Source organism: Chiloscyllium plagiosum, unplaced genomic scaffold (assembly GCF_037043375.1).
Source record: "Chiloscyllium plagiosum isolate Xiang-an unplaced genomic scaffold, Cpla_swu_hap1 HiC_scaffold_26, whole genome shotgun sequence".
NCBI lineage: Eukaryota > Metazoa > Chordata > Chondrichthyes > Orectolobiformes > Hemiscylliidae > Chiloscyllium > Chiloscyllium plagiosum.
The window spans coordinates 6,535,633-6,563,529 of record NW_028270164.1 but is presented as its reverse complement, the minus strand read 5'-3'; the positions used below and the strand labels follow the sequence as shown (position 1 = coordinate 6,563,529).

Genomic DNA, 27,897 nt, shown 5'->3' with positions numbered 1-27,897 from the left:
ATGATGTGCAAGTTAAGTGGGATAGCCTGGGAAATGCAGGGTTACGGGAATGGGGTGAGTCTGGGTGTGATGCAATTCAGAGGGTCACTATGGACTTAATGGGCTGAATGGCCTGCTTCCACACAGTAGGGGTTCTATGACATCCACAATACTATTAGGAACGGAATTCCAGGATTTTGATCCAGTGACAGTGAAGGAACAGCGATATATGTTTCAGGACAGGACGGTGTATAGTTTTTAGGGGAACTTGCACAAGGTGGTGTTCCCATGTATTCTATGCCCTTGTCCTTGTAGCTGATAAAGTTTGTATTCTTGGAAGGTGCTGTTGAAGGAGCTGGTGAGTTGCTGCAACACTTCTTGTACTCTTCACCAGGAGTGAAGGTGGTGTATGGGATGGTGTTGTTCCCCTCTACATATGGATGACCCTGATGAGTGAAAGATGAAAAACTTCAACAGGTTTTCAGCAAGACTCAATCAATCTCATTTCCCCTTGCTCTTCCATTGTTGTCCTGTATTTTGATTCCCTTCAAATATGTTTTCCAATTCCCTTTTGAAAGCTGCTGTTGGCTCTTCTTCCACTATCCTTTCAGGCAATGCCTAACGACACACTCAAACAAAAAGTCCTCAACCAATACAAAGAATGCTGAAGAAACTCAGCAGGTCTGTGAAGAGAGAAAGATAATTTATGTTTCAAGTCCAGTATGATTCTTCTTCAGAACACTCTTTCTCCTGAAAATTCCTCATGCTTTCTTTGCTAATTACCCTAACCCTGGGTCCTCTAATTATCAACCCTGCAGCCAAAGCAAACAGTCTCTCCTCAGTGGTAGCTCAGTGGTTAGCACTGATGCCTCACTGGGCCTGGGTTCAAATCCAGCCTCAGGCGACTGTCTGTGTGAAGTTGGCACATTCTCCCCATGTCTGCGCGGGTTTCCTCCGGATGCTCCAGTTTCCTCCCACAATCCAATGATGAGCGGGTTAGGTGAACTGACTATGCTAAATTGCCCATAGTTCCAGGGATGTGTAGGTTAGGTGTATTAGCCATGGGAAACACAGGGTTACAGGGATGGGTCTGGGTGGGATGCTGTTCGGAGGGTTGGTGTGGCCTTGTTGGGCCGAATAGCCTGTTTCCACTCAGTGGGGATTCTATTCTAAATACATTCAGGATTTTGAAAAATTTGAAAACCTCTGCCTAATTGTTTTTTGCACAAAGAATAGCTCACCTTCTCTAAGTTCTCAAAGGAAACAAAGTTCCTCATTACTGGTACCAGTCCAGTGAATGTCTCTTGCACTTAAATGCTGTGCAGTAAAATGCAGATTTTGTTGATGCTTCAGTGACAGTAAGAAAGAAGCATTAAAACTGTCCACTCACTTATATGGGCGTACACACCAATACAGAAGCATGCCCATATATACACATGCAAACACACAATAGATAAAGTGCAAATAGACATTTATACACAAGCAAGTACCTACGTAGACCTACAACACAAAATTCCCGTAAATCACATCGAATCACACAGCATTGAAAGAGCCCACTGGCCATGTCATACCCATTCAACTCTTAGAAAGAGCCATCCAGTAAATCCCATCCCCCATTGCAATTTTCCCACAACCTAGCAAATTTCTCCATTTCAAATATTCATCAAATCCCCTTTTGAGTTGAACTTAAATCTGCTTCCACCTTAAGACAGTGCATACCAGATTAGAATAATTTAGAGTGTAAAACACTTCTCCCAATTTCCCTCTTTGATTTTTCCAATTGCCTCTAAGTGCCAGTATGTCCTGAATTATTACTCATTGTATGAACAGGAGAACGAACACTCAGAATTAGGAAGGTTTTCAGAGAATGGATAACACTTGGACTAATCCATCTGGTAGATACGATTTAGCTTAATATTCCAGTTTATTGACTGACCTCAATGCTGTCCTTACGCCTTCTTGTTCCACAATTCTCCTTTCTCCTGAAACATATCTGCTCACAGCTTGAAACCATTCCCTATGTTTCAGTGGTTTTCCACATGGCTGTAATGGGAGACATGCTGGTAAGGTCATGGTGGTAATGCCACTAGCACCAGTAATTCACTAGGTGTAGACTAATACTCTGTGAATAGGAATTCAAGTCCTACCATGACCTCTGGCATAATTTAAACTCAATAAATAAATTTAGAATTGAAAGCTATTCTGTAATGGTGAATATGAAATTATCATTATTAAGATAAACCATCTGGTTCAATAATGTCCTTCGGGGAGGGAAACTCAGCAATCTTACGGTAGCAGGTCAGATTCAATGGGCTGAATGGCCTACTTCTGTTGTGTTTTATGGTGTTAGCAGGGAGGGAATCAAGAGGTAAGGGGAAAAAAAGCAGGAAATTCAGGTTGAGGATTATCAGATCAGCCATGATCTCATTGAATGGGGGAGCAGACTCGATGGGTCGAATGGTCTACTTCAGTCAGACCCATAGTAACGTGGCTGTTCTTAACAGCGTTCTTAAAAAGCTATCAAGCCACTCCATTCAAGGGGATTTAGAGACTGGCAATAAATGCAGGCCTTGACACTGACACCCACATCTCATGAAAGTAATAAGATATTTGAAACCTTTTGCTCGAAATGATTCTGTGAATTGCCTTGTAGGAGACAGGAGCTTTCTAGTATTTCCATTTCATGTAAAAACACGAGGAATCCTCCAATATTACCTGAAAATCCTTCTTTTCACCATTTCTATTGATGAAGTTGATCAATAGTCATCACATTTTGGGGGCTCTATTTTACCTTTCACACTCTGGGCATAGGGCCCTAATGATAAAAATAACATTCAGCCCAATCCCAATTACTGCCAATCCATTCCAGTCCACCTCACGCCAACGCAGTCTATCCCACCACAGTCCATTCCATCTTGTTCCCTCCCTCTCTAGGCTGACCCATGCCAACATATTACATCTGGTCACACACACACACACACCGCACAATCCAACCCACCCCAGATTTTCTCAATCCACCCCATTTTGTTTCTCCCCAACTCACCTCAGTCCACTCCAGTCCCACCCCACCATCTGAAAACTCACCCCTTTCCAGACCTCTTCATGCAACATCCTCTATCCCATCCCATCCCAATCCATTCCATTCCGATCCTCACCGTACCATTCCTCTCACACCTTATTAGTTGCCCATAGGCAATGCCAAAACTCTCCTCCCTCAATCTTCCTTCTCCTTTATGTTACTAGTTTATATTACCAGATTACCTGTGCACAAGGACTGTGTGAAGCTAAGAAAGGAACTTACCAACAACATCAATCATTCCTAAGACAGCCACAGTGCAGTAGTGGGTCACATAAAATATGACACTGGTGAGAAAATAGCTTTCAATCTAACTACCAGGGGAATGTTTTGACTTCACCAAAGTAACTGTTCTATTTCCAGATGTGTATACCCTTTATTCAGATTCAAGAGCAGGATGAATTAAATGAATGCTGTGTTCTGTAGCTAGCAGAGTGCTTGAAATAGTTTTTGATTTAAAGGGACATTCATAAGAGTAAATTCATCAATATCAAAACAAAATATTGTGGAAATTCGAAATAAGCACAAACAAATTCAGACATAGTGGATTTGGCAGAAACTGTGGAGAGAGAAACGGAATTAACATTTCAGGTCAATGACTCTTCATCAGAGTTCAGGTCAGATCATCGACCCGGAGCATGAACACTTTTATTTAAATTCACTCACATGATGTGGGTGTCGCTGACTGGGCTAGCACTTATTGCCTGTCCCTAGTTGCCCCCTTGAGAAGGTGGGGATGAGTTGCCTTCTTGAACTGCTGCAGTCCACCTGCTGTGGGTTGACCCACAATGCCCTTAGGGAGGGAATTCTAGGATTGTGGCTGGAAATGTGTTGCTGGAAAAGCGCAGCAGGTCAGGCAGCATCCAGGGAACAGGAGAATCGATGTTTGGGCATAAGCCCTTCTTCATGCCCGAAACGTTGATTCTCCTGTTCCCTGGATGCTGCCTGACCTGCTGCGCTTTTCCAGCAACACATTTCCAGCTCTGATCTCCAGCATCTGCAGACCTCACTTTCTCCTCAATTCTAGGATTGTGACCCAGCAACAGTGAAGGAACGGCGATATATTTCCAAGTCAGGACGGTGAGTGGCTTGAGGGGGTTGCTTGCAGGTGGTGGTGTTCCCATGTATTTTCTGTCCTTGCCCTTCTAGATGGAAGTGGTTGTGGGTTTGGAAGGTGCTGTCTCAGGATCTTTGGCAAGCTTCTGGAGTGCACAGTAAGAGCACACAGCCGCTATTGAGCATCAGTGATAAAGGGAGTGTATGTTTGTGGATGTGGTGCCAATCAAGTGAGGGCTGCTTTGTCCTGGATAGTGTCAAGCTTTTTGAGTGTTGTTGGAGCTGCACCCATCCAGGCAAGTGGGGAGTATTCCGTCACAATCCTGACTGCGTTGTGTAGATGGTGAACAGGCTTGGCTGAGTCAGGAGGAATGACTCACGATTTCTCTCCCCAGATGCTATACGAACTGCTGAGTTTACTCTGCTTTTTTCTTTGTTTTTATTGGGATGTATCATTCCCATTTCTGCAAAGGGGGAAATATGTTTTCAGGAGCAGGAATATCAGAAGCCAGGGAAAAGAGATCAAAGGTGACTGGCAAAAAAAAGGCCAGAGACATCGTAGGAACCTTTATTGTTAAGCAGCAAATTGTTATGATGGAGGAGTGAAGGATTGTTGGGAAGGTGAGTATAACAGATTAAAAAATGATCTAGTGGATGTTGCCTAAAAGGTAGCAGTGGTAGCAGTTACATCAAAAATCATTAAACGATAATAGAATAAATATGTGAAGAGCAAAAATTCACACGTTAGTCAGAGAAGAAGCAAGAGAAACAGGGTGAAATTGGACAACGCCATCTTAGGCCTGATGGGGCAGAATGGTTTAATTTGTTCTTTCATGAATAGCATTTCAGAAATCAAAACAGAAGTTGCTGGAAAAGTTCAGCAGGTCTGGCAGCATCTCTGGAGAGAATTCAGAGTTAACGTTTCAGTTCTGAGGAAGGGTCACTCAACCTGAAATGTTAACTCTAATTTCTCACCACAGATGCTGCCAGACCTGCTGGACTTTTCCAGCAACTTCTGTGCTTGCTTCTGATTTATAGCATCTGCAGTTCTTTAGATTAGATTACTTACAGTGTGGAAACAGGCCCTTCGGCCTAACAAGTCCACACCGACCCCGCTGAAGCGCAACCCACCCAGACCTCTTCCCCTACATTTATCCCTTCACCTAACACTACGGGCAATTTAGCATAGCCAATTCACCTGACCTGCACATTTTTGGGCTGTATGGAGGACACCGGAGCACCCGGAGGAAACCCATGCAGACACAGGGAGAATGTGCAAACTCCACACAGAGAGATGCCTGATGCTAACCACTGTGCCACCGTGCCGCCCACGGTTTTTGATTGAGAATAGTATTTGTTGCCCATCTCTAGTGGAACTGAATGGCTTGCTCGGCCACTTCAATGGGAAGTTGAAAGTCAACCACTAAGCACTCTGGGTTTGGAGTCACGTGTAGGTCAGGCTGGGTAAAGAAGTCAATGTTCTTTCCCTAAGAGGCATTAGTGAAGCAGGTGGGCATTTACAACAGTGGATGATAGTCACCATTACTGAGCTTAGCTTTAAATTCCAGATTTTGTTTTTCAATTGCATTTAAAATCCACCAGCTAATACGATGGGATTTGAACCCATGGTTTGGATCATCAGATCACTAATTCTGGGGCATTGCCACAAAACTAACATCACCTACTTGTTACTTGCTTCTGTTAAAACATGCTTTTTCAGTATAGTTCCCTATTTAACTTGAGGAAAATATACACTTAGCAATAGGTGATCTTTGTTTGATATTTTTAAACAGTTTGTTCAGCAATGTTGTTTAGGTTCTCTTGTAGTGTGCTGGTAGTGTCCCTACCTCTGAGTTAGGAGGCCTGGGTTCAAGTCCCTCCCACTCTAGAGGTATGCAATAACATTCGGTAACAAGTTAATTAGAAAACCTTTTTTTTAAATCAGATGGTATTCCACACTTTTGGTGCAGGTGGAACTTGAGTGCTCCTTTATTCCAGGCACCTGGATTTAAATCCAGCCTGGGTGAGACGGAATTTATTTCAGTTCCACGTGAACAGTTTGGCTTGTCACAGTTCAGTCCCCAGTAAAATTGTTCGCACACATATACATTGAAACAGTTTTTAATTCAGCATCATCTGACATTGACCAATATTTAACTCTCAACCAATCACTCTAAAACAGATGGTGAAGAAATTATCTCATTGTTCTTGGTGGGAGTTTATTTGCTGAAATTAGTTACCATGTATCCTCCACAAAACAATGACAAAGTATATTGAAACATCGAAACATAGAAAACAGGGCAGGAGTAGGCCATTCGTCCCTTTAAACCTGCTTGCCCCATTCATTATGGTCATGGTTGATCATCCAACTCAATCCTGATGAAGGACTCCTACCTGAAACGTTGATTTTCCTGCTCCTCGGATGCTGCCAGACCTGCTGTGCTTTTCCAGAACCACTCTAATCTCCAGCATCTGCAGTCCTCACTTTCTCCATCCAACTCAATAGCCTGTTTCTGTCTTTCCCCCAACTATCCTTTGATCCTATTGGGCCCCAAGTATGTAATCCAACACTGCAAAACTTGAAATATACAATGAGTTGGCCGCAAAAGCTTTTCTGTAGCAGAGAATTCCACAGGCTCACCATTCTCTGGGTGAAGATATTTCTATTCATCTCAGCCCTAAATGGTTTGCCCTGTGTTGTCACACTATGACCCCTTGTTCCAGAACCCCGTCCCCACCATTGGGAACATGTTTCTTGTATCTACCCCTGTCTAGTCCTGTTAAAATTGTAGAGGTTTCTATGAGATCACACCATCCCCCACCTGCCATCCCTCATTCCTCTGACCTCCAGCAAATAGAATCCTAACCAATTCAAGTTCTCCTCATGCATCAGTCCTACCATCCCAGGAATCAGTCGGGTCAATACCATTGATGGTAAAGTGCATTTGGTACTTTCTGAGCTTGTGGAAGACATTATATGAGGTTGTCAGCTCACTACAATGTATGTAGGTGTTGATTCAGCCAGTGGACTCAGAGGTCCCACTTGCTCAATCCAAAGTGTGATACCCCTCAAATTAACCCCACTACCAATTCCCTCTCGATTTCTCTAAAGGGAGGCCAGACGATGGTGACTTTAAACAGAATGAGGTGCAGGATATGATAGAGCTTGCTGCATCATATAACAGGATCTGATTGGTCTAATGCAGTAGACAGATACCGTTTACTGGTCTAACCTGAAGAGTCTCCTGTAGCAACAAGATACTGTTGATTACACATTAACAACTAGTTACAGGTTACATTGAGAAGACATTATTAAGGAGATATTACATCTCACTCTTTCAAGATCCTCTGCTGCTTTTCCTACAAATCCTTATGATCTCCTGATGCTTATGGTGCTCCTCAGCATTGGCACTTTCAGGCCATGTGCAACAAAGGTGCTATACAAATGTAAGTGTTATAGAGTCATAGAGCCCTCCAGCATGAAGACAGGGCCCTTGGTCCAAACTGGTCCATGCCGACCAAAATGTCCATCCACGCTAGCCCCATTTCCCTGCACTTGGCCCGTATCCTTCTAATCCTTTCCTCTCCATGTATTTGTCCAAATGCCTTTAAAAGTTTGTAATGTACCCACCTCAACCACTTCTGCTGGCAACTCATTTCATATGCGTACCACCCTCTGTGTAAAAGAGTTGCTCCTCAGGTTGCATTTTATTCTTTCTCCTCTAACCTTAAACTGATGCCCTCTAGTCCTCGATTCCCCAACCCTGGGGAAAAGACTGAGTGCATTCACCCTATCCATGCCTCTTATACATACCCTTTCATGATCTTATACACCTCTATAAGGACCCCCCTCCGTCTCCTGCACTCTAAAGAAAAGGTCCTATAACTCAGACCATTGAGCCCTGGCAACATCCTTGTAAATTTCTTCTGCACTCTTTCCAGTTTAATAATATCCTTCCTACAGCAAGGTGACCAAAACTGAACACAATACTCCAAGTGCAGTGTCACCAATATCCTGTATAACTGCAACATACCTTCCCAACTTCTATACTCAGTGCCGTGACTGATGAAGGCCAGTGTGCCAACAGCCTTCTTCACTGCCCTGTCTACCTGGGACTCCACTTTCAGAGAACCATGCACACAACCTCCAATGTTCCTCTGTTTCACTTCACTCATTAAGGCCCTACCAATCACCATGAAACCTTGATTTGACTTTCCAAATTACACTTATCTATATTAAACTCCATTTGCATTTTGCTGCAATTTCTGATAACCTTCCTCACTCTCCAGGATACTGCCTATTTTAGTGTCATCAGCAAACTAACTAATCATGCCTTGTACATTCTCATCCATATCAATGATGTAGATAACAAGCAGCAATAGTCCCAGCACCTACCCCTGAGGCACTCCACTAGTCACAGGCCTCCAGACAGCCAAACATCCTTTACCCTCTTCCTTCCTACCTTCCTGAAGAAGGGCTTATGCCCGAAACGTCGATTCTCCTGTTCCCTGGATGCTGCCTGACCTGCTGCGCTTTTCCAGCAACACATTTCCAGCTTCCTACCATCAAGCCAACTGTGAATCCAATTTGCCAACTCCCCCTGGATTCCATGCTATCTAACCTTCCAAAGCAGCCTACCATGTGAAACCTTATCAAAGCCTTACTGAACTCCATATGGACTACATCTACTGCCCCGCCCTTATCAACCTTCCTGGTCACTTCATCAAAGAATTGTAACAAATTTGCGAGGCATGATTTCCCACACACAAAGCCATGCTGACTATTCCTAATCAAACCCCGTCTTTCCAAATGCATATATATCTTCTCCCTCAGAATCTGTTTAAGTAACTTAATTACCACAGATGTTAAGCTTACTGATGTATTGTTCCCAAGTTTTTCTTTGCAATGTCCTGCGATAGAAATTTGAAGCTAAACTTTGGCCATTTGTTTATTCAACAGGTAATTGCAACATTCAAGACTGATTGAAATAGGAAGTATTCCAATAACCAAATCCCATTCATGCACAAATTAAACCAGATTCACCTTAGGGTATGAATATCAGAATTATTAACTCAGACCCAGATCAGATGCAGTTCCTTATTCCCTGTCAAAGTTGATGTGCTTCATTCTACACCAAGTGCCTCCGTAGTTTAAACATTTAATCTCTTCTTGCATTTTATCAGAACCACGAGTTGCTCGATGAACCGGTTTATGAACAGAACTGCCTGGAAGGTTCGATGCAGAATTGTCCGTCCACCCACAGCCCATCTCTGTCCTCGGAGTCTGGGACAACCAGTACCTGCTGCTCCCGTCGCAGTAACAAGAAGTCCACTCATCTTCCCAACTCCAGTGTGTCAGCCGCTCACCTGAGGAGCATGCAGGAACTTAGTACCATTCACATCCAAAGTGGAGAGCAGGCATCCTTCAACACCAGGTAATACCACAGGGCTCACACTAATCCTTCAACGCCAGGTAATACCACAGGGCTCACGCTAATCCTTCAACACCAGGTAATACCACAGGGCACACGCTAATACATCAACACAAGGTAATACCACAGGGCACACGCTAATCCTTCAACACCAGGTAATACCACAGGGCTCACGCTAATCCTTCAACACCAGGTAATACCACAGGGCTCACGCTAATACTTCAACACCAGGTAATACCACAGGGCTCACACTAATCCTTCAACACCAGGTAATACCACAGGGCTCACGCTAATCCTTCAACACCAGGTAATACCACAGGGCTCACGCTAATCCTTTAACACCAGGTAATACCACAGGGCTCACGCTAATCCTTCAACACCAGGTAATACCACAGGGCACACGCTAATACTTCAAGACCAGGTAATACCACAGGGCACACGCTCATCCTTCAACACCAGGTAATACCACAGGGCACACGCTAATACTTCAACACCAGGTAATACCACAGGGCACACGCTAATACTTCAACACCAGGTATTACCACAGGGTTCACACTAATCCTTCAACACCAGGTAATACCACAGGGCTCACGCTAATCCTTCAACACCAGGTAATACCACAGGGTTCACACTAATCCTTCAACACCAGGTAACACCCCAGGGCTCACACTAATCCTTCAACACCAGGTAGTACCACGGATTTCACACTAATCCTTCAACACCAGATAATACCACAGGGTTCACGCTAATCCACAGCAACAGCCCACAGCTCTGCTCTGGGAGCTGCTGGCCATTGCTGAGGAATTCTCCAAGTCAGCGTTGAGTTTGAGTTGGAGGGCAGAGTAGAGAGTGTGTCAAATATAGTTTTTTTGTCAGTAAATGTGCTGAGTTTGAGAGACGCTTTCACCATCAAGCACCTCTTAGTTAAATCTTGGAAAGCGGCAGCAAAACCAGATGTAGTTATTGAATTGTTACGGCATAAAAAGAGGTCAGTCAGCCCATTATGTCTGTGCCAGCTCTCCATTGAGGAGTTCACCTGGATATCATACCCCCACTTTCTCCCTGTAATCTTGCACATTATTCCTTTTCAGATAATAATCCAATTTCCTCTTGAATGCCTTGACTGAACCTACCTCATCCACACTTTCTTAAAAACATAGAAAACTTTTAAAAAAGGAAGAAAGGTAGGCCATTCGGCCCTTCGATCCTACTCTGCCATTCAATATGATTACAGCTGATCATCCAACTCAGTCCCCTGTTCCTTCTTAATTCCCAATACCCTTTGATCCCTTTAGACTTAAGAGCTATATTGGACTCCTTCTTAAAAATAATCAATGTTTGGCCTCAAACGCTTTCTGTGACAGGGAACTCCAGAGGCTCACCACTCTCTGGACAAAGACATTTCTCCTCAGCTCAGTTTTAAGGCTTTCCCAATATCCTTAAACTGTGACTCCTGGTGTTTGACTCACCAGGACCATCCTTCCTGTGTTAAACCTGTCTATTCCTGTTGAAATGTTTCAGGTTTCTATGAGATTCTCCTTCGTTCTTCTAAACTTCAGAAATTTAGGCTGTGCTTTCCAGATCACAACCACTCACCGTGTGAAAATAGATTTGCTTCTTTTGCTAATTCCCTTAAATCTGTTCCTCCTGATTCTCAATCTTTCCACCAATAGGAACAGTTTCCCCCATCTGTTCTGTCCAGAAGCTATCATGATTTCAAATGCCTCTTTCATTTCTCTCCTTGTTCTTGTTACTCTATGCTCCCATTAATAAAGTGTCGGTACTGAATGCTTTATGAACCCCTCTCTCAATCTTTACTTTAACTTACGGTCACACACCCCCCTATATATCCATAGGAGATAAGGAGCAGGAAGGAGATGAGAAGATTTTTTTTTGCTAGTTATAGAAACCCTACATTGTGGCGGCAGGCTAATTGGCCCGTTGAGTCCACCCCGACCCTCGAAAGAGCAATCCGTCCACTCTATCTCTGTAGCCCTTCATTCATCGTGGCTAAGCCACCCAGCTTGCACACCCTTGGACACTATGGGCAATTTAGAAGATAAAACATAGAATGTTACAGCGCAGCATAGGCCCTTCAGCCCTCAATGTTGCACCAACCTGTGAAATTAATCTGATGCCCATCTAACCTACACCATTCCATTATTATCCATATGCATGTCCAATGCCCATTTAAATGCCCTTAAAGTTGGCGAGTCTACTATTGTTGCAGGCAGGCTGTTCCACACCCCTACTACTCTCTGAGTAAAGAAACTACCCCTCATATCTGTCCTAAATCTATCACCCCTCAATTTAAAGCCATGTCCCCTCGTGTTAGCCATTACCATCTGAGGAAAAAGGGTCTCGCTGATTATCTTATACTCTCGATTATGTTACCTCTCAACTTTCTTCTCTCCAACAAAAACAGCCTCAGTTCCCTCAACCTTTCTTACAAGGAAAGGTTGAGGGAACTGAGGCTGTTTTCGTTGGAGAGAAGAAAGTTGAGAGGTAACATAATCGAGAGTATAAGATAATCAGCGAGACCCTTTTTCCTCAGATGGTAATGGCTAACACAAGGGGACATGGCTTTAAATTGAGGGGTGATAGATTTAGGACAGATATGAGGGGTAGTTTCTTTACTCAGAGAGTAGTAGGGGTGTGGAAGGGCCTAGCTCCTCGATGCTGCCTGAACTGCTGTGCTCTTCCAGCACCACTGATCCAGAATCTGGTTTCCAGCATCTGCAGTCATTGTTTTTACCTTCCTTCCATACCAGGCAACATCCCACTAAATCTCCTCTGAACCCTTCCCAAAGCTTCCACATCCTTCCGATAATGTAGTGACCAGAACTGTACGCAATTCTCCAGGTGCGGCCTTACTAGTGTCTTGTAGAGCTGAAGCATGACCTTGTGGCTCTGAAACTCAATCCCCCTACCAATAATCGCCAACACACCTTATGCCTTCTTAACAATCCTATCAACCTGGGTGGCAACTTGCTAGGATTTATGCACCTGGACACAGATCTCTCTGTTCATCGACACTGCCAAGAATTTTACCATTAGCCCAGTACTCTGCATTCCTGTCACTTCTTCAGAAGTGAACTACCTCACACTTTTTCGCATTAAATTCCATTTGCCACTTCTCAACCCAGCTCTGCATCTTATCTATGTCTCTCTGTAACCTATAACATCGCTCAGCACTATCCACCACTCTGCCTACCTTAGTGTCATCCGCAAATGTACTAATCCATCCTTGTATGCCCACATGCAGATCATTTTTGTTTAAATGACAAACAGCAGTGGCCCCAAAACAGATCCTTGTGGCACATCACTGGTAACTGAGCTCCAAGATGAACATTTCCCATCAACCAACACCCTCTGTCTTCTTTCAGCTAGCCAATTTTCTGATCCAATCGCTAAATCACCTTCAATCACGAAACTCCATATTTTGTGCAATAGCCTACCATGTGGAACCTTATCAAATGCTTTACTGAAATCCATATACACCACATCAATTGCTTTACCTTCATCCACCTGTTTTGTCACCTTCTCAAAGAACTCAATAAGGTTAATGAGGCACGACCTACCAAAATCACATTGACTATCCCTAATCAAATTGAGCATGATCAATCCCTCCAACCTATATATCTTTTGACTATGGAAGGATTGCAGAGCAAACCCACACAGACACAGGGAGAATGTGCCAACTGCATACAGACAGTCACCCACACATGGAATTGAACCCAGGTCCCTGGCGCTGTGAGGCAGCAGTGTTAACCACTGAGCCATAGTGCCAACCCATTTGTGATCTTGAATGTGCTGACTAAAAAGGTTGATTCATTTGCCACTTACAAAGAGAAATTGGATAAATACTTGAAAAGGGAATGTCTGAAGGGCTGCAAGGAGAGAGCTGTAAAAGAGGCAGTATAGGCAGATGGACAGAATGGCTTCCTCCTTTGCTGTAGGATTCTATGAGCTGCCCCTGGCTTGATCCTCCACATGGATGTGATCAGGGGTCGCACATAGCGGGTTACAATATTAGCCCCCAGTTGTGTGTCTCACCTTTCTATGGCAGTTTTACCATTACCCATTCCCTTGTCCAACAAATGTAAAGCATATGGTACTGGGTGAGCATACATTGCTCAGCTTAACTGAGTGTCTGCTGTGTATGACTCATCGGAAACATTGCTTTAAAAGGGGAAGCAGTGAGATTAATGTACAAATCTTAAGTGACACGTTGATCTAAAACCTATCCATTCAATCCAACTTTGCAACTTTTGGTATCATGGATAAGTTCATGCATTTTTCAAAACATTTGGAACTCTGAGTAGCTACTGTCTAATTTATTATTGAAGGTAAGCCATAAAATATTGATAAATATCAGGTTGTTTCAATGTACATTGAAAACTATCCCAGAAACAGTGCATCGTACAAAGTAATTGCCAATGGTCTCAATATTGTTTGGCACTGATTATCCTTTAATAGTTAAAAAGTAAAAATCCCAAGTGAGCATCTGAGGGTATGAAGATGCCATGAATACAATTTACTCCATTCCCCTTGTGAGATGGGTTGAAGAATTAGATAAACACATTGACTCAATGATCACAGTGAGGACTTGAAGCTTCTAAATGCTGAGTAATGTCCAGATTTCAAAAGTCACAGGACACCACGGCGGCACGGTGGCACAGTGGTTAGCACTGCTGCCTCACAGCGCCAGAGACCCGGGTTCAGTTCCCGCCTCAGGCGACTGACTGTGTGGAGTTTGCACGTTCTCCCCGTGTCTGCGTGGGTTTCCTCCAGGTGCTCCGGTTTCCTCCCACAGTCCAAAGATGTGCAGGTCAGGTGAATTGGCCATGCTAAATTGCCTGTAGTGTTAGGGAAGGGGTAGATGTAGGGGTATGGGTGGGTTGCGCTTCGGCGGGGCGGTGTGGACTTGTTGGGCCGATGGGCCCGTTTCCACACTGTAAGTAATCTAATCTAATCTAACCAGGTTATAATCCAGCAGGTTTATTTAAAATCATAAGCTTTTGGAGGCTGCTCCTTCGATGAAGGACTCTGGTTTTAAATAAACTTGTTAGACTAAAACCTGGCATTGTGTGACTTCTGACTTTGTCTGCCCCAGTTTAACACCAGTTTTTCCACATCACAAATTTCAAGAAACATCCCTGATGGCCACTTTTACCAGAATCACCTCAATGATTGTAATTAAACATTCCAAGTGCAGAGAAGCTGCCAGTAAAGAAGCAGCACCAGCCTAATAATATAATATGTGGGTGGCGCTGGCTGGCCCAGCTTCTTTTGCCCATTTCCATTTGCCCTTGAGAAGGTGGTGGAGAGCTGCCTTCTTGAATCACTGCAACCCACCTTCTGTGGGTTGACCCAATGCCATGAGGGAGGGAATTCTAGGATTTTGACCCAATGATGGTGAAGGAATGGCAATATATATCCAAGTTGGTATGGGGAGTGGTTTGGAAGGGAATTGCAGGGGATGGTGTTCCCATGTATCTGCTGCCCTTGTCCTTCTAGATGGAAGTGATCTTGGGTTTGGAAGGTGCTGTCTGAGGATCTTTGGTGAATAATGCTCCCAGAATATGTGTTCAAGTCCTATTATGGCATCTGGTGGGATTTGATTTCAATTGATGAAATCTGTAATTGAAAATTAATGTAAGTGATGGCAGCCATTAACTTATCAATTATTGTTTTAAAAAAATTGATTCACTAACCACTGAACTGAATGCTTTAAATTTAGGAATATAAATGTTTCCTTTGGATTTGCTATTTTGTTTTTAATTGGAATTGGCTTTCACACCCAAGAGATGAAGGTAGAGTTAATGTATAACTCAGGGATGGTTTGAATGACAGAATGGGGCTGAATGGCCTGTCCCTGATTCTATGCTGAAGATGCTGAAGGTTCATCCACTTTTTCACCATCAATCCCCATGTTATTAAACTTTAAATGAACCTCAATCCCCACGTTATTAAACTTTAAATAAACCTCAGTTATCCACAATGGAGGTCAGGTTTATGCTATCTGTTCTCAAAGATCAATTCTTCGAACAGAGGTATCATTTTGTAACTGCTGCCGTCCAGACAATGAAGATGCACCCATAGTGCTGTTGGATGGATAGTCCTTAAATTCTGATCCAGTGACAATGAAGAAACGTGTACCCAAGCCAGGATAGCATATGCTTGCTAGGGGAAAAACATAGAAAGTTCCAGAGAAACTCAGCAGGTCTGGTAGCATCTGTGGAGAGAGAGAAACAGAGTTGATGTTTTGAGTCTGATGGAACTGTTCTTGAAATCATATCAAGTAACATGCCAAGAGTACTATTAGACTCAAAACATTAACTCTGTTCCTCTCTCCACAGATGCTGCCAGACCTTCTCCAGCACTTGATGTTTATATTTCAGATTAGGGCGGCATGGTGGCTCAGTGGTTAGCTGCTGCCTCACAGCACCAGGGTCCCAGGTTCAATTCCAGCCTCGGGCAACTGTCTGTGTGGAGTTTGCACATTCTCCCTGTGTCTGCGTGGGTTTCCTCCGGGTGATCCGGTTTCCTCCCACAGTCCAAAGATGTGCGGGTCAGGTGAATTGGCCATGCTAAATTGCCCATAGTGTTTGGTGCATTAGCCAGAGGGAAATGGGACTGGGCGGGTTAATCATCAGAGGATTGGTGTGGACTTGTTGGGCTGAAGGGCCTGTTTCCACACAGTAGGGAATCTAGTCTAATAACTTCAGAATCTAATTTCCAGCACCTGCAGTATTTTGCTTTTATTTGCTCCAGTCCTAGAGGAGCTTGAAAATGTTTCCAAGACCCTATTGCTTCTCCCTTTAATTGAAGGCTGAGTTGAGAGATCCTTGATACAGTTTTCCTGTGAACAGTACTCATGACTGCTGGTGTGTGCTGGTGCTGGAAGGACCAATGCCTAAAATGTTGGAAGGTGTGCTGGACAAATGTGATGTTTCCTGAACGCTGTTGTGGTCGAGTGTGTGAAGAAGCAACTGGGACTTTATAAATGGGCAGAACTAAGGCAGAGAAAGCTTATTGCGGACATATTCAAGACCTTAGACCCTGGAAGACAAAATAGGAAACACAACGAAATTTGTTAAACTAGCAGCTGACAAGAATGACTGAGATTGAGAATGGATGCCAGACTCGGCACTGTCCATGTTGAGCAATTAACAAAACTAACAGAGTATTGGGCTACACGTTTGAAAAAAGATTTGCATTTATATAGTGCCTTTCACATCTCTGTGTAAAACATTTGCCTCACATCGTTTGTAAACCTCTATCCTCTCACCTTAAAAATGTTCCCCCTAGTCTGGAAATCCCCCAATCTAGGGGAAACTACCATTAACTCTATCTATACACCTCATTATTTTATAAACGTCTTTCAGATCATCTCTCAACCTCCTACACTTCAGTGAAAAAGGTCCTAATCTATCCAGCCTTTCTTTATAACTCAAACCTTCCACGCCCATCAACATCCTGGTAAATCTCTTCTGAACTCTCTCCAGCTTGGTCATATCCTTCCTCTAACAGGGTGACCAGAACTGGACACAGTGTCCCAGAAGAGGCCTCACCAATGTCCTGTACAACCTCAACATGACGTCCCAGCTCCTACACTCAAAGAACTGAGCGATGAAGTCAAGCATGCCAAGCACCTTTCTAACTTGCACCCCTAGGTCCCTCTGTTCTACAACACTACCCAAGGCCCCTACCATTAACTGTATAAAGACCTACTCCTGCTTGTTATACTAAAATGCAATACCTCACATTTAGAGTCATAGAGTCATAGAGATGTACAGCATGGAAACTGACCCTTCGGTCCAACCTGTCCATGCCGACCAGATATCCCAACCCAATCTAGTCCCACCTGCCAGCACCCAGCCTATATCCCTCCAAACCCTTCCTATTCATATACCCATCCAAATGCCTCTTAAATGTTGCAATTGTACCAGCCTCCACCACATCCTCTGGCAGCTCATTCCATACACATACCACCCTCTGTGTGAAAAAGTTGCCCCGTACGTCTCTTTTATATCTTTCCCCTCTCACCCTAAACCTATGCCCTCTAGTTCTGGACCCCCCGATCCCAGGGAAAAGACTTTGCCTATTTACCCTATCCAGGCCCCTCATAATTTTGTAAACCTCTATAAGGTCACCCCTCAGCCTCCGAAGCTCCAGGGAAAACAGCCCCAGCCTGTTCAGCCTCTCCCTGTGGCTCAAATCCTCCAACCCTGGCAACACCCTTGTAAATCTTTTCTGAACCCTTTCAAGTTTCACAACATCTTTCCGAAAGGAGGGAGACCAGAATTGCACGCAATGTTCCAACAGTGGCCTAACCAATGTCCAGTACAGCCGCAACATGACCTCCTAACTCCTATATTCAATACTCTGACCAATAAAGGGAAGCATACCAAGCGCCTTCTTCACTATCTTTATCTACCTGCGACTCCACTTTCAAGGATACAGATTGAACTCCACCTCCCAGTTTTCAGGCCATTGACTCATTTGCTCAAGATCTCTTTGTGATCTTATAAAACCTTCTTTGCTGTATACTATGCCAGCAATTTTGGCATTGTCTGCAAATTTACTAACCATGCCTTTTATCTTCTTATCAAAATCATTGATACAAATGACAAGCAAAAGAAGACCCAGAACCGATCCCTGTGGAACACCGCTGGTCACAGGTCTCCAGCCCTCCACCATTACTCTCTGTCTCTTGTCATTGAAACAATTCTGTAGCCAATTGGTGAGCTCACCCTGAATCCCACGTGGCCTAACTTTACTAATTAGTCTAACATGCGGAACCTTGCCAAAGGCTTTACCAAAATCCAAGTAAACATCTACAGCTCTGCCATCATCAATCTTTTTCATAACTTCCTCAAAAAACTCAATCAAGTTTGTGAGACATGCTTTTCCTCACACAAAACCAGGCTGATGATCCCTAATCAATTTTTGCCTCTCAAAATGTCTATGAATCCCACCTTTTATAATCTGCTCCAACAATTCACCCACAACTGAAGTCAAACCCACACGTCTATAGTTCCATGTTTTTTCCTTACAACTTTTCTGAAACAAAAGTTAACCACTCTCCAGTCACCAGGCACCTCATCCGCAGTTATAGATGATGCAATATTTCTGCAAGGGGTCTTGTAATTTCCTCCTTAACTTCCCACAATGTTCTGGGATAGATCAGGTCCCAGAGATTTATCCATCTTTATATTCTCTAAGACCTCTCGATCTTCCTCTTCTGTAATGTGAACTGTTTTTAAAACATCAAAGTTTATTTCTCTGTATCCTCTAGACTCCATTCCTTTCTCCGCAGTAAAAACTGTTTGGAGGGATATGGACCAGCAATAGGCAGGTGGGACTAGTTTAGTTTGGGATTATGTTCAGCATGGACTGGTTGGACCGAAGGGTCAGTTTCCATGTGGTTTGACTCTATGTAGTCAAAAGAGTACGATAGAAAGTTTATAACGTCACCTCTCATGGTGCCATCTTAGGTATAAAGTGCCTAGGTATAAATCTTAGATACAAAAAGAGAAATAAAGAAGAAAAAAGTTCTATTACCTTACAATGATCCATAGTATACGTTAGAAATAAGACATAGTTAAAAGGATAAACATTACAGTCAGATAGTAGGACAATAGGTACAAAAGTACATTGGTTCAGATCCTTCAGTACAAATTCTTAGGGAAAATAATTAGAAAAATAAGGAAACAATGAAGACCATATCCTGTGAATGAATTTTTAAAAACATTGAATGTTGGAGCAGAGTTGAATGGTCACCACGTGCTCTCTGTATTTGTGTGACAGGGACAATGCTGGAGTTGCAGGTATTGATCATCTGGGTTTTCTCTCTCTCCTATCACTGCAGCCGCTCCAGCCTGAACGACAAATCGGAGGAGGGTCTGCGAATCAACTGCAAGAGCTCGCAGATCGCCACAGCGATCATCAGTATCCCCACACCGCCCGGCACCACACCCGAAGGGGAGCATCAGCCTGCTATCCCCAACCAGTCCAACACCAGCATGGAAGCCGCAAGCTGTAACATCGTGAAAGTGTCTGCCTTGTAAAATTCCAGCCCTGCCCCAGCAATCAGTCACCTCAAAGATCACATCGTCAAGCATGACACTGGCAATCGCATGGCAAGGGTGAGAGGGGAAATTGTGAATGAGACCAATCCCAGTGAAAAGGGGGAGGGTGATCCAAACTCACCGCGTTTGCGTCTCAAAGCAACGGCACAAGTTTCAATCCAGTTTTTTGATTTCTGTTTAGTCTTTATTTTCAATGAGAAGAATAACCGGGGAAACTCGAGAGGACCAATGCCGGAGAGACTCAATGAGGGACACTTTGGGAGCTACAAAAGGAACCAGCTCCATACTGTGCCGTTTTTAAGTACTGTACCTAATTTAGGTGATGTTTAAAATGGATAATATTTATTCACAAATTGGGAATGTGACAAGATGAGCCAATTTGATAAAAAAAAGAGCAAGCAGGATTTTTTTTTCCATGTGGAAGAGTGACTTAAAAAAAAGACACAAAAGACAAGAGATTTAGGATCCAGATGTTGTTGTAGTCCCCACTTTTTGACACGTTTCTAGTGTGTGTTACATGTGGAATAGAAGACAGCTATTAGCCACTGACGGCAGATAACTTGTCTGCTTATGGTCTATAGTTACAATAAGAGCTTTCATTTCTGCTGTTTGATCCATGTGACATCTCAGTGTTCATGCTGACAAGAAGCAGCATCGTGTAAACATGGTGTTTGTCAGTTTAAGTACAGTCTGTGGGTGTATTGTGAGCAGAAAACTGTATCCAGCAAATTAAGCCATTCCATGCACTGAATCCTCCCTTCCCAGTATCACCCCCGTTCACTCTCTCACTTACGTAGTGTGACTTTATTAGACTTAGTTCAGAAGAAACGGTTTCTGTATTTTGCAAAAAAAAAATTAAGTGTGAATCGAAAACTTGGAGATTTGCTTTATTCTCAAAATGTTTTGCTTCCTCTTTCCAGAACTTTAGCTGAAATAAAGATGAAAATGCTGGAAATGCTCAGCAGAACTGGCAGCGTCTGCAGAAGAGAGAAACAAAGTTAACTTAACAGAACCAGAAAAAGTTTGAGATGGAACAGTTTTTAATTAAGTGCAGGAAAAGGGAAGGGGAGATGAAGTACAGAAGGGAACAGCTCAGATAGAATGGATGGCGAGATGAGGGAATAATGCCAAAAGAGAAAATGGGATAAACAGAAGTTGGGTGTAATTAGCAAGAGCAAAATTATTATCAACAGCTGCTGTTGGAAGCAGTGGTTATCATCAGAAATTGCTGAATTTAACCTTGAATCCAAAGGCTGACAATTGCCTCAACAAAGGATGAGTTGCTGTGCTAAAATGAACATAGGAATTAATTGGAGTAGTGCAGGAGGCCAAGGACAGAGAGATCACATGGCCAGGTAATTTCAGAGCCAATGTTCAAACCACTAGCTAATCCTTACAATAGCACCCAAACATGAAAGAGAAGTAAAAGCTAAGGAAATATTGATATGTGGCTAAATCACGAAATCCTCATCTCATGAAGCAAGGAGATAGGCTACGGGTCCCAGATGCCCACTGTGCTGTTATCAATTCATCCTTCCAGCAAGCTAGAACACAAAGAAAATTCCATCTGAAAAATATGGAAAAAAAAGTTTATCAAAGGAAACATGCAGCAGAACTGGGGAGTGGTAACAACAATGACTGTGTGTTGATATAATCACTGTTCACATCGTCAGAGCATCTCAATGTGCTTTATAATCAATTAATAACTATTGCACTGTTAATCTCTGTACTAGGGGATAAAAAAGCAGCTAATTTTTGTGCACAGCAAGAACCCAAAAAACAGCAATGAAATGCAACGCTGGGAGCATTGATGGACAGGCATTGGGGAATCATCGACAAGGCACGAGTCAGGTGTGGGATGGAATTCTCCCCACTTGTCTGGATGGGGGCAGCCCCAACAACACTCATGGAGCTTGACACCATCCAGGACAAAGCAGCCCACTTGATTGGCATCACATCCACAAACATCCACTCCCTCTACCACCGATGCTCAGTGGCAGCAGTGTGTACTATCTACAAGATGCACTGCAGAAATTCACCAAAGACCCTCAAACAGCTCCTTCCAAACACACAACACTTTCCACCTAGAAGGACAAGGGTAGCAGGTATGTGGGAACACCGCCACCTGTAAGTTCCCCTCCAAGTCTCTCACCATCTTGATGTTCCTTCCTTGTCACTGGGTCAAAATCCTGGAATTACCTCCTGAAGGAATTGTGGGTCAACTCACAGCAGGTGGACAACAGCAGTTTAGGAAGACAGCTCACCCCCACCTTCCCAAGGGCAAATAGGGACGGGCAGTAAATGCTGCCCCAGCTGACAATGTCCACATCCAACAAATGAATAATTTTTTAAAAAGTTGGAAAATCCAGCATAGGCTGTTTGCAATTTTCCAAGCATTCCTTTTAACAGCAACAGATAGGTAGTGCATGTCCTAATATCCAACATCTTCCCTAGATGCCTTCACGAACCAGGACAACATGAGATTTCCCTATTCGGCAGTAATGTCAATGACGTTAGTGCAGGTCTCCCATTAGAATGGTGGTGGGAGCTCCGTTTGAATGCTGGAGACAAGATGTTGAACAATTCTCCTCTGGGTTTGCCCTGAGGTTAATGTAGGATACTGATGGAGCCTCCATGTTAGATCTGCCATATTACAGAATCACAGAAATGCTACAGTGCAAAAGGAGACCATTTGGCCAATCCCACCTTTTCCCCCTATCCCTGCACACCATTACTGTCCAATGCCCTCTTGAATGCCTCGATTAAACCTGCCTCCACCACATTTCAAGACATTGCATTCCAAGCCATTAATGATTCGCTGAGTGAATGGATTTTTACATCAGAATAGATGTGTACATTACTTTAAAATGTACCCTTTCATTTTCAAACAGTCATAGAGATTTACAGCACGGAAACAGACACTTTGGTCCAACTCATCCATGCCAACCAGATATCTTAAATTAATCTAGTCCCATTTACCAACATTTGGCCCATGTCCCTCTAAACTCACCCTATTTATATACCCATCCAGATGCCTTTTAAATGTTGCAATTGCACTAGTCTCCACCACTTCCCCTGGCAGCTCATCCCATACACGCACCACCATCTGTGTGAAAAAGTTGCCCCTTAGATCCCTTTTATATCTTTCCCCTCTCACTTTAAACTTGTGCCCTCTAATTTTGGACTCCACTACCCTTATGATTTTATAAAACTATCAGGTCATCTCTCAGTCTCTGACACTCCAGAGAAAATAACCTCCACCTATTCAGCCTTTCCCTATAACTCAAACCCTCCAGCCCTTTGTTAATCTTATCTGTATCCTTTCAAGTTTAACAACATCTTTCCTATTGCAGGGAGACCATAATTGGCCAAAGTAGCCTAACCAATGTCCTGTACAGCTGTAACATGACCTACCAACACCTATACACAATGCACTGACCAATAAAGATAAGCGTACCAAACTCCTTCTTCACTGTCATATGTACCAATGACGCCACCTTCAAGGAACTATGAATCTGCACTCCAAGGTCTCTCTGTTCTGCAACACTCCCCAGGACCTTCTCAGTAAGTGAATAGGACCTGCCCTGATTTGCCTTCCCAAAATGCAACACCTCACATTTATCTAAATTAAGCTCCACCTGCCACTCCTCAGGCCATTGGCCCATCTGATCAGATTTACAAATGAAAACACAGCTTCACCCTATCTAATCTGTCCAAGCTGCTCACGATCTCTCAGTGCTCTTCTGTGGAGAGGAATGGCAAAATAGCGGTCCTCCTTCGGTGGAACATCGTCCAACAACATTCTGAAACGTTCTGTCCACACCATAGAGCTCCGTGGAGTTAACAAATTAAAATATGGAATTCCAGCCATGGACCACCCCAGATCAGCAGGAAACTGGGAAGGACATTTCCCTGTCAGAAATGGAGCATTGTGAAGAGGAGATTGGTCAGACCTAGTTAACATAGAATTAACACTTAGGGACTTCAGCATGACTAAAGTATTATCCTGATTATTACATCTCACGTCTTAGGAATGTCTTTGTTTATTTCTGTATCTTATTGGAATGTAGGAGATGATCATTTACTTTGGGACTAACAATGTCTTGGGATTCAATGTATTAGAATGACACAGGGTCACATCATTTCAATGGTTCATGACATAGCACCAATTCTCTTCTGATGTCCCACCAGACACTGACAAACCCCCACCTTTGTCTCTATGAATTAAATGTTAATTGTCCACATGTTGCTTTGAGCAGCTTGGGAGGAATATGATAGAGGATTATAGTGTAAATATCAGAGTTAGAGGAGCAGGAAGGTTCACTAAGTGGCAATGAGGGATCATCAGGCTGCACTCCAGATCGAATGTTGGGACTATTTGAGGGACCTGAGCCTGTGCTATTTTTGTTAGGGTGCCCATTAGTACAACTCCTACATGTCTACTTCATGTTCACTTTCTAACTAACTAAGTAGATTTGACCCAATGCAAACTAGCCTTACCGGGGAAGGTAGGTGTTGCTGAGCTGAGAAAGTGAGCACGAGGGCAACTCAAAATGCAAGCACCGTCAGAAGCCTGATGGACAGCTCCAATTCAATGCAGCCCGTAGTTACTCAATCTGGTGGGGATACCCCTCCAGTGGAATGGTTTTGCCTGGGGTGTGTGTCTGGTGTATCACTCACTGGGATAGTGAGAAAAGGGGCTTCATCTACCCCCACTGACTACACCTCTTCCCCACTACCATACTGCCATGGGTCTCCAGGTTTGGTCGGGTGGGTGTTGTGCTGGTCTGGCAGCAGGAAAATGTCAGTGAGTCCTGAAAATGAGCTCGAAGTGGACCTTCAACACACATGTGACTGATCTTTCTGTTTGCCACTCCCCTCAGGGAACTTGCCGGAAGGTGAGGAACATACATTCAATCAGAAATCTCACCATGGAGACCAGTCAGAAGGAGAAGCTAATACTCATTAACTATTTGAAATTTAAACAAAGTGCAGGCAAATTAATAAAAAGACGTTCAGGACTCAGATCGCCCATATTTTCAGATAAATCATTGACCAATATTTCTACTTTCCCTTTCCCATAAACTCTTTCTCCCAATTACCCACAACATCATCTCCATTCATTCCACCTCACTCCCCTCCTTTCACCTCCTCACTCACTCACCCCTCCTACCCGCTTCTACCTCCCACACATCCACCTCTCACACTGTCTCCCACTCCCACTCTCCCCCATCCACCTCTCACACCATCTCCCACTCCCACTCTCCCCTGTCCACCTCTCAGACCGTCTCCCACTCCCACTCTCCCCCATCTACCTCTCACACCGTCTCCCACTCCCACTCTCCCCCCATCCACCTCACACCGTCTCCCACTCCCACTCTCCCCTATCCACCTCTCACACCATCTCCAACTCCCACTCTCCCCTATCCACCTCTCACACCGTCTCCCACTCCCACTCTCCCCCATCCACCTCTCACACCGTCTCCCACTCCACTCTCCCCTATCCACCTCTCAAATCCTCTCCCTCTCACTCTCCCATACACCCCTTACATTCCCTCCCCTCTCCACATTCCCCCTGCACACCCTCTCCCACACATTCCCCTTGCCCCTATTCCCCTTCAACACCCTCTCCCACACATTCCCCTTTCCCCCATTCCCCCTCAACACCCTCTCCCACACATTCCCCTTTCCCCATTCCCCCTCAACACCCTCTCCCACATATTCCCCTCACCCCATTCCCCTTCAACACCCTCTCCCACACATTCCCCTTTCCCCCATTCCCTCTCAACACCCTCTCCCACACATTCCCCTTCCCCCCCATTTTCCCTCAACAGCCTCTCCCACATATTCCCCTCTCCCCCATTCCCCCCACGCGCTCTCCCATATATTCCCCTCTCCAGCATCCCACCCCCACACATCCTCTCCCACACATTCCCCTCTCCCCCATTCCCCCATACTTGACCCACACATTCCCTTGCCCCATTCCCCCCACCCCTCTCCCACACATTCCCCTCTCCCCCATTCCCCCCACCCCCTCTCCCATACATTCCCCTCTCCTCCATTCCCTCTACACCCTCTCCCACACATTTCCTCTCCCCCATCCACCCCCACACCTTGTCCCACACAGTCCTCTCTCTCCTCTCCCCCCACACCCTCTCCTACACATTCCCCTTCCCCTCTCCCCCATCCCACCACCACTCTTCCACAGATTCCCCTATCCCCCCCACCCCCGTCCCACACATTCCCCTCTCCCCCCACCCCCTCTCCCATACATTCCCCTCTCCTCCATTCCCTCCACACCCTCTCCCACACATTTCCTCTCCCCCATCCACCCCCACACCTTGTCCCACACAGTCCTCTCTCTCCTCTCCCCCCACACCCTCTCCTACACATTCCCCTTCCCCTCTCCCCCATCCCACCACCACTCTTCCACAGATTCCCCTATCCCCCCCACCCCCTGTCCCACACATTCCCCTCTCCCACACATTCCCCTCTCCCCCCAACCCCCTCTCCCACACATTCCCCTCTCCCACACATTCCCCTCTCCTCCCCAACCCCCTCTCCCACACATTCCCCTCTCCTCCCAACCCCCTCTCCCACACATTCTGCTTTCTCACCCACTCTGCCCTCCCGTCCACTCCCCATTCTCTTTCAAAAACACTGTTTGGTTTTGAAGTTGTGTCTGAAATTTTAACAATGAAAATTCAAAACCGCAAGTTCTCATTGTCCAAAACTCAGTTTTTTCCGGTTGTGTTCTTAAGCTGATCCTTAGTGTAGATCATCACGGATTGTGGACCTGTGCATATTCCTGCACCCCCTTCCTCTGTAATTTCATCTTCACAATCTTACTCATCACCATGTATCTGGAGAACGTCCACCTTTACGAAACCAATCTTTCTTTCTCTGATTCGGAGATGCCGGTGTTGGACTGGGGTGTACAAAGTTAAAAATCACACAACACCAGGTTATAGTCCAACAGGTTTAATTGGAAGCACACTAGCTTTCGGAGTGACGCTCCTTCATCAGGTGATGAAGGAGCGTCGCTCCGAAAGCTAGTGTGCTTCCAATTAAACCTGTTGGACTATAACCTGGTGTTGTGTGATTTTTAACTTTCTTTCTCTGGATTGGGAAGTGAGTTCCATTTTGTTTCTCGGTCCCAGTATCCTAAATGTTGCCACCTTGGCTCTGATTGGATAGGCTGAAACATGGTATTTGGACACAATTGCAACCCACTTTGTAGAATCATATGATGTGTACCTAGGCTAATAGAATGGCTTCATGTCCTAGTGGGTTAATTTTCTGATCTGTGTGCTGTGTCTGTATTATTTTAACTAGTCTCATTTTTAATATTTGTATTGAGGCCTTCCTGTTGAAGATGAAAAGCTTTTTGAAATCTCCATCACAGTTCAACAGGAAGACAATGTAGGGAAAGTGCCTATGGTCATATATTCTCAGCATCAGATGATCTCTGTATCCATCGTAAGGTAGAAGAGATCAATAAACTCGATAGTGGTGAGACAGTCTTTGTCACCAAGTGTGATATCTCTTTCAATCTCTGCAACAACTTGCTGAAGTCTTTTCAACACAATCTCCCAAACTCGTGGTCTCTGCCATCCACTGCAGAAGGAGTATGAGAACATTATTCATTGCAAGTTTCCTTCCAAACCACATACCACCCTGACTTGGAAATGCATCGTTGCTCCTTCACTGGGTCAAAATCCTGTGACCCCTTTCCTCATGGCTCTGTGAGTATCTCTACACCATGTGGACTGCAGCGGTTCATCACCACCTTCTGTAAGATAGTTGACCAGAAGCTGAACTTGACCAGACACAAAGTTATGACAAGAGCAGATCGGGGCTAGGAATCCTGTAGCCGGTAATGTCCCTCCTGACTCTCTAAAGCCTGCCCACTATCTATAAGATCCCAGTCAGGAGTGGGATGGAATAGTCCCCATTTACCTGGATGGGGGCAGCTCCAATGACACTCAAAAAGCTCAACACCATCCAGGACAAAGTAACCTGCTTCATTGGCATTACATCCACTCCCTCTAGCACTGACACACGGTGGCAGTACTGTGCACTATCTACAAGCAGCACTGCCAAACCCAGAACTATTACCATCTAGAAGGACAAGGGCAGCAGATACATGGGAACACCACGACCTTCAAGTTCCCCTCCAAGCCACTCACCATCCTGAACTGGAAACATATCGTCATTCCTGGAGTGTCATTGGGTTAAAAACCCTGAACCTTTTAAA

At 44.4% G+C, this 27,897-nt stretch overlaps 1 protein-coding gene across 3 annotated transcripts in view; it reads left to right on the top strand.

The window, feature by feature from the left end:
• kcnd3 (potassium voltage-gated channel, Shal-related subfamily, member 3) overlaps window positions 1-24,704 on the top strand; it is a 412,919-nt gene extending 388,215 nt beyond the window's left edge. For all 3 annotated transcript variants that reach the window (XM_043716375.2, XM_043716374.2, XM_087973448.1), the window contains exons 7-8: window positions 9,296-9,546; window positions 19,421-24,704. In XM_043716375.2, the coding sequence (XP_043572310.1) occupies window positions 9,296-9,546; window positions 19,421-19,619 (450 nt within the window). In that variant the 3' untranslated portion in view covers window positions 19,620-24,704. The remainder of the gene's footprint in view (window positions 1-9,295; window positions 9,547-19,420) is intronic.
• Window positions 24,705-27,897: the final 3,193 nt, after the last annotated feature.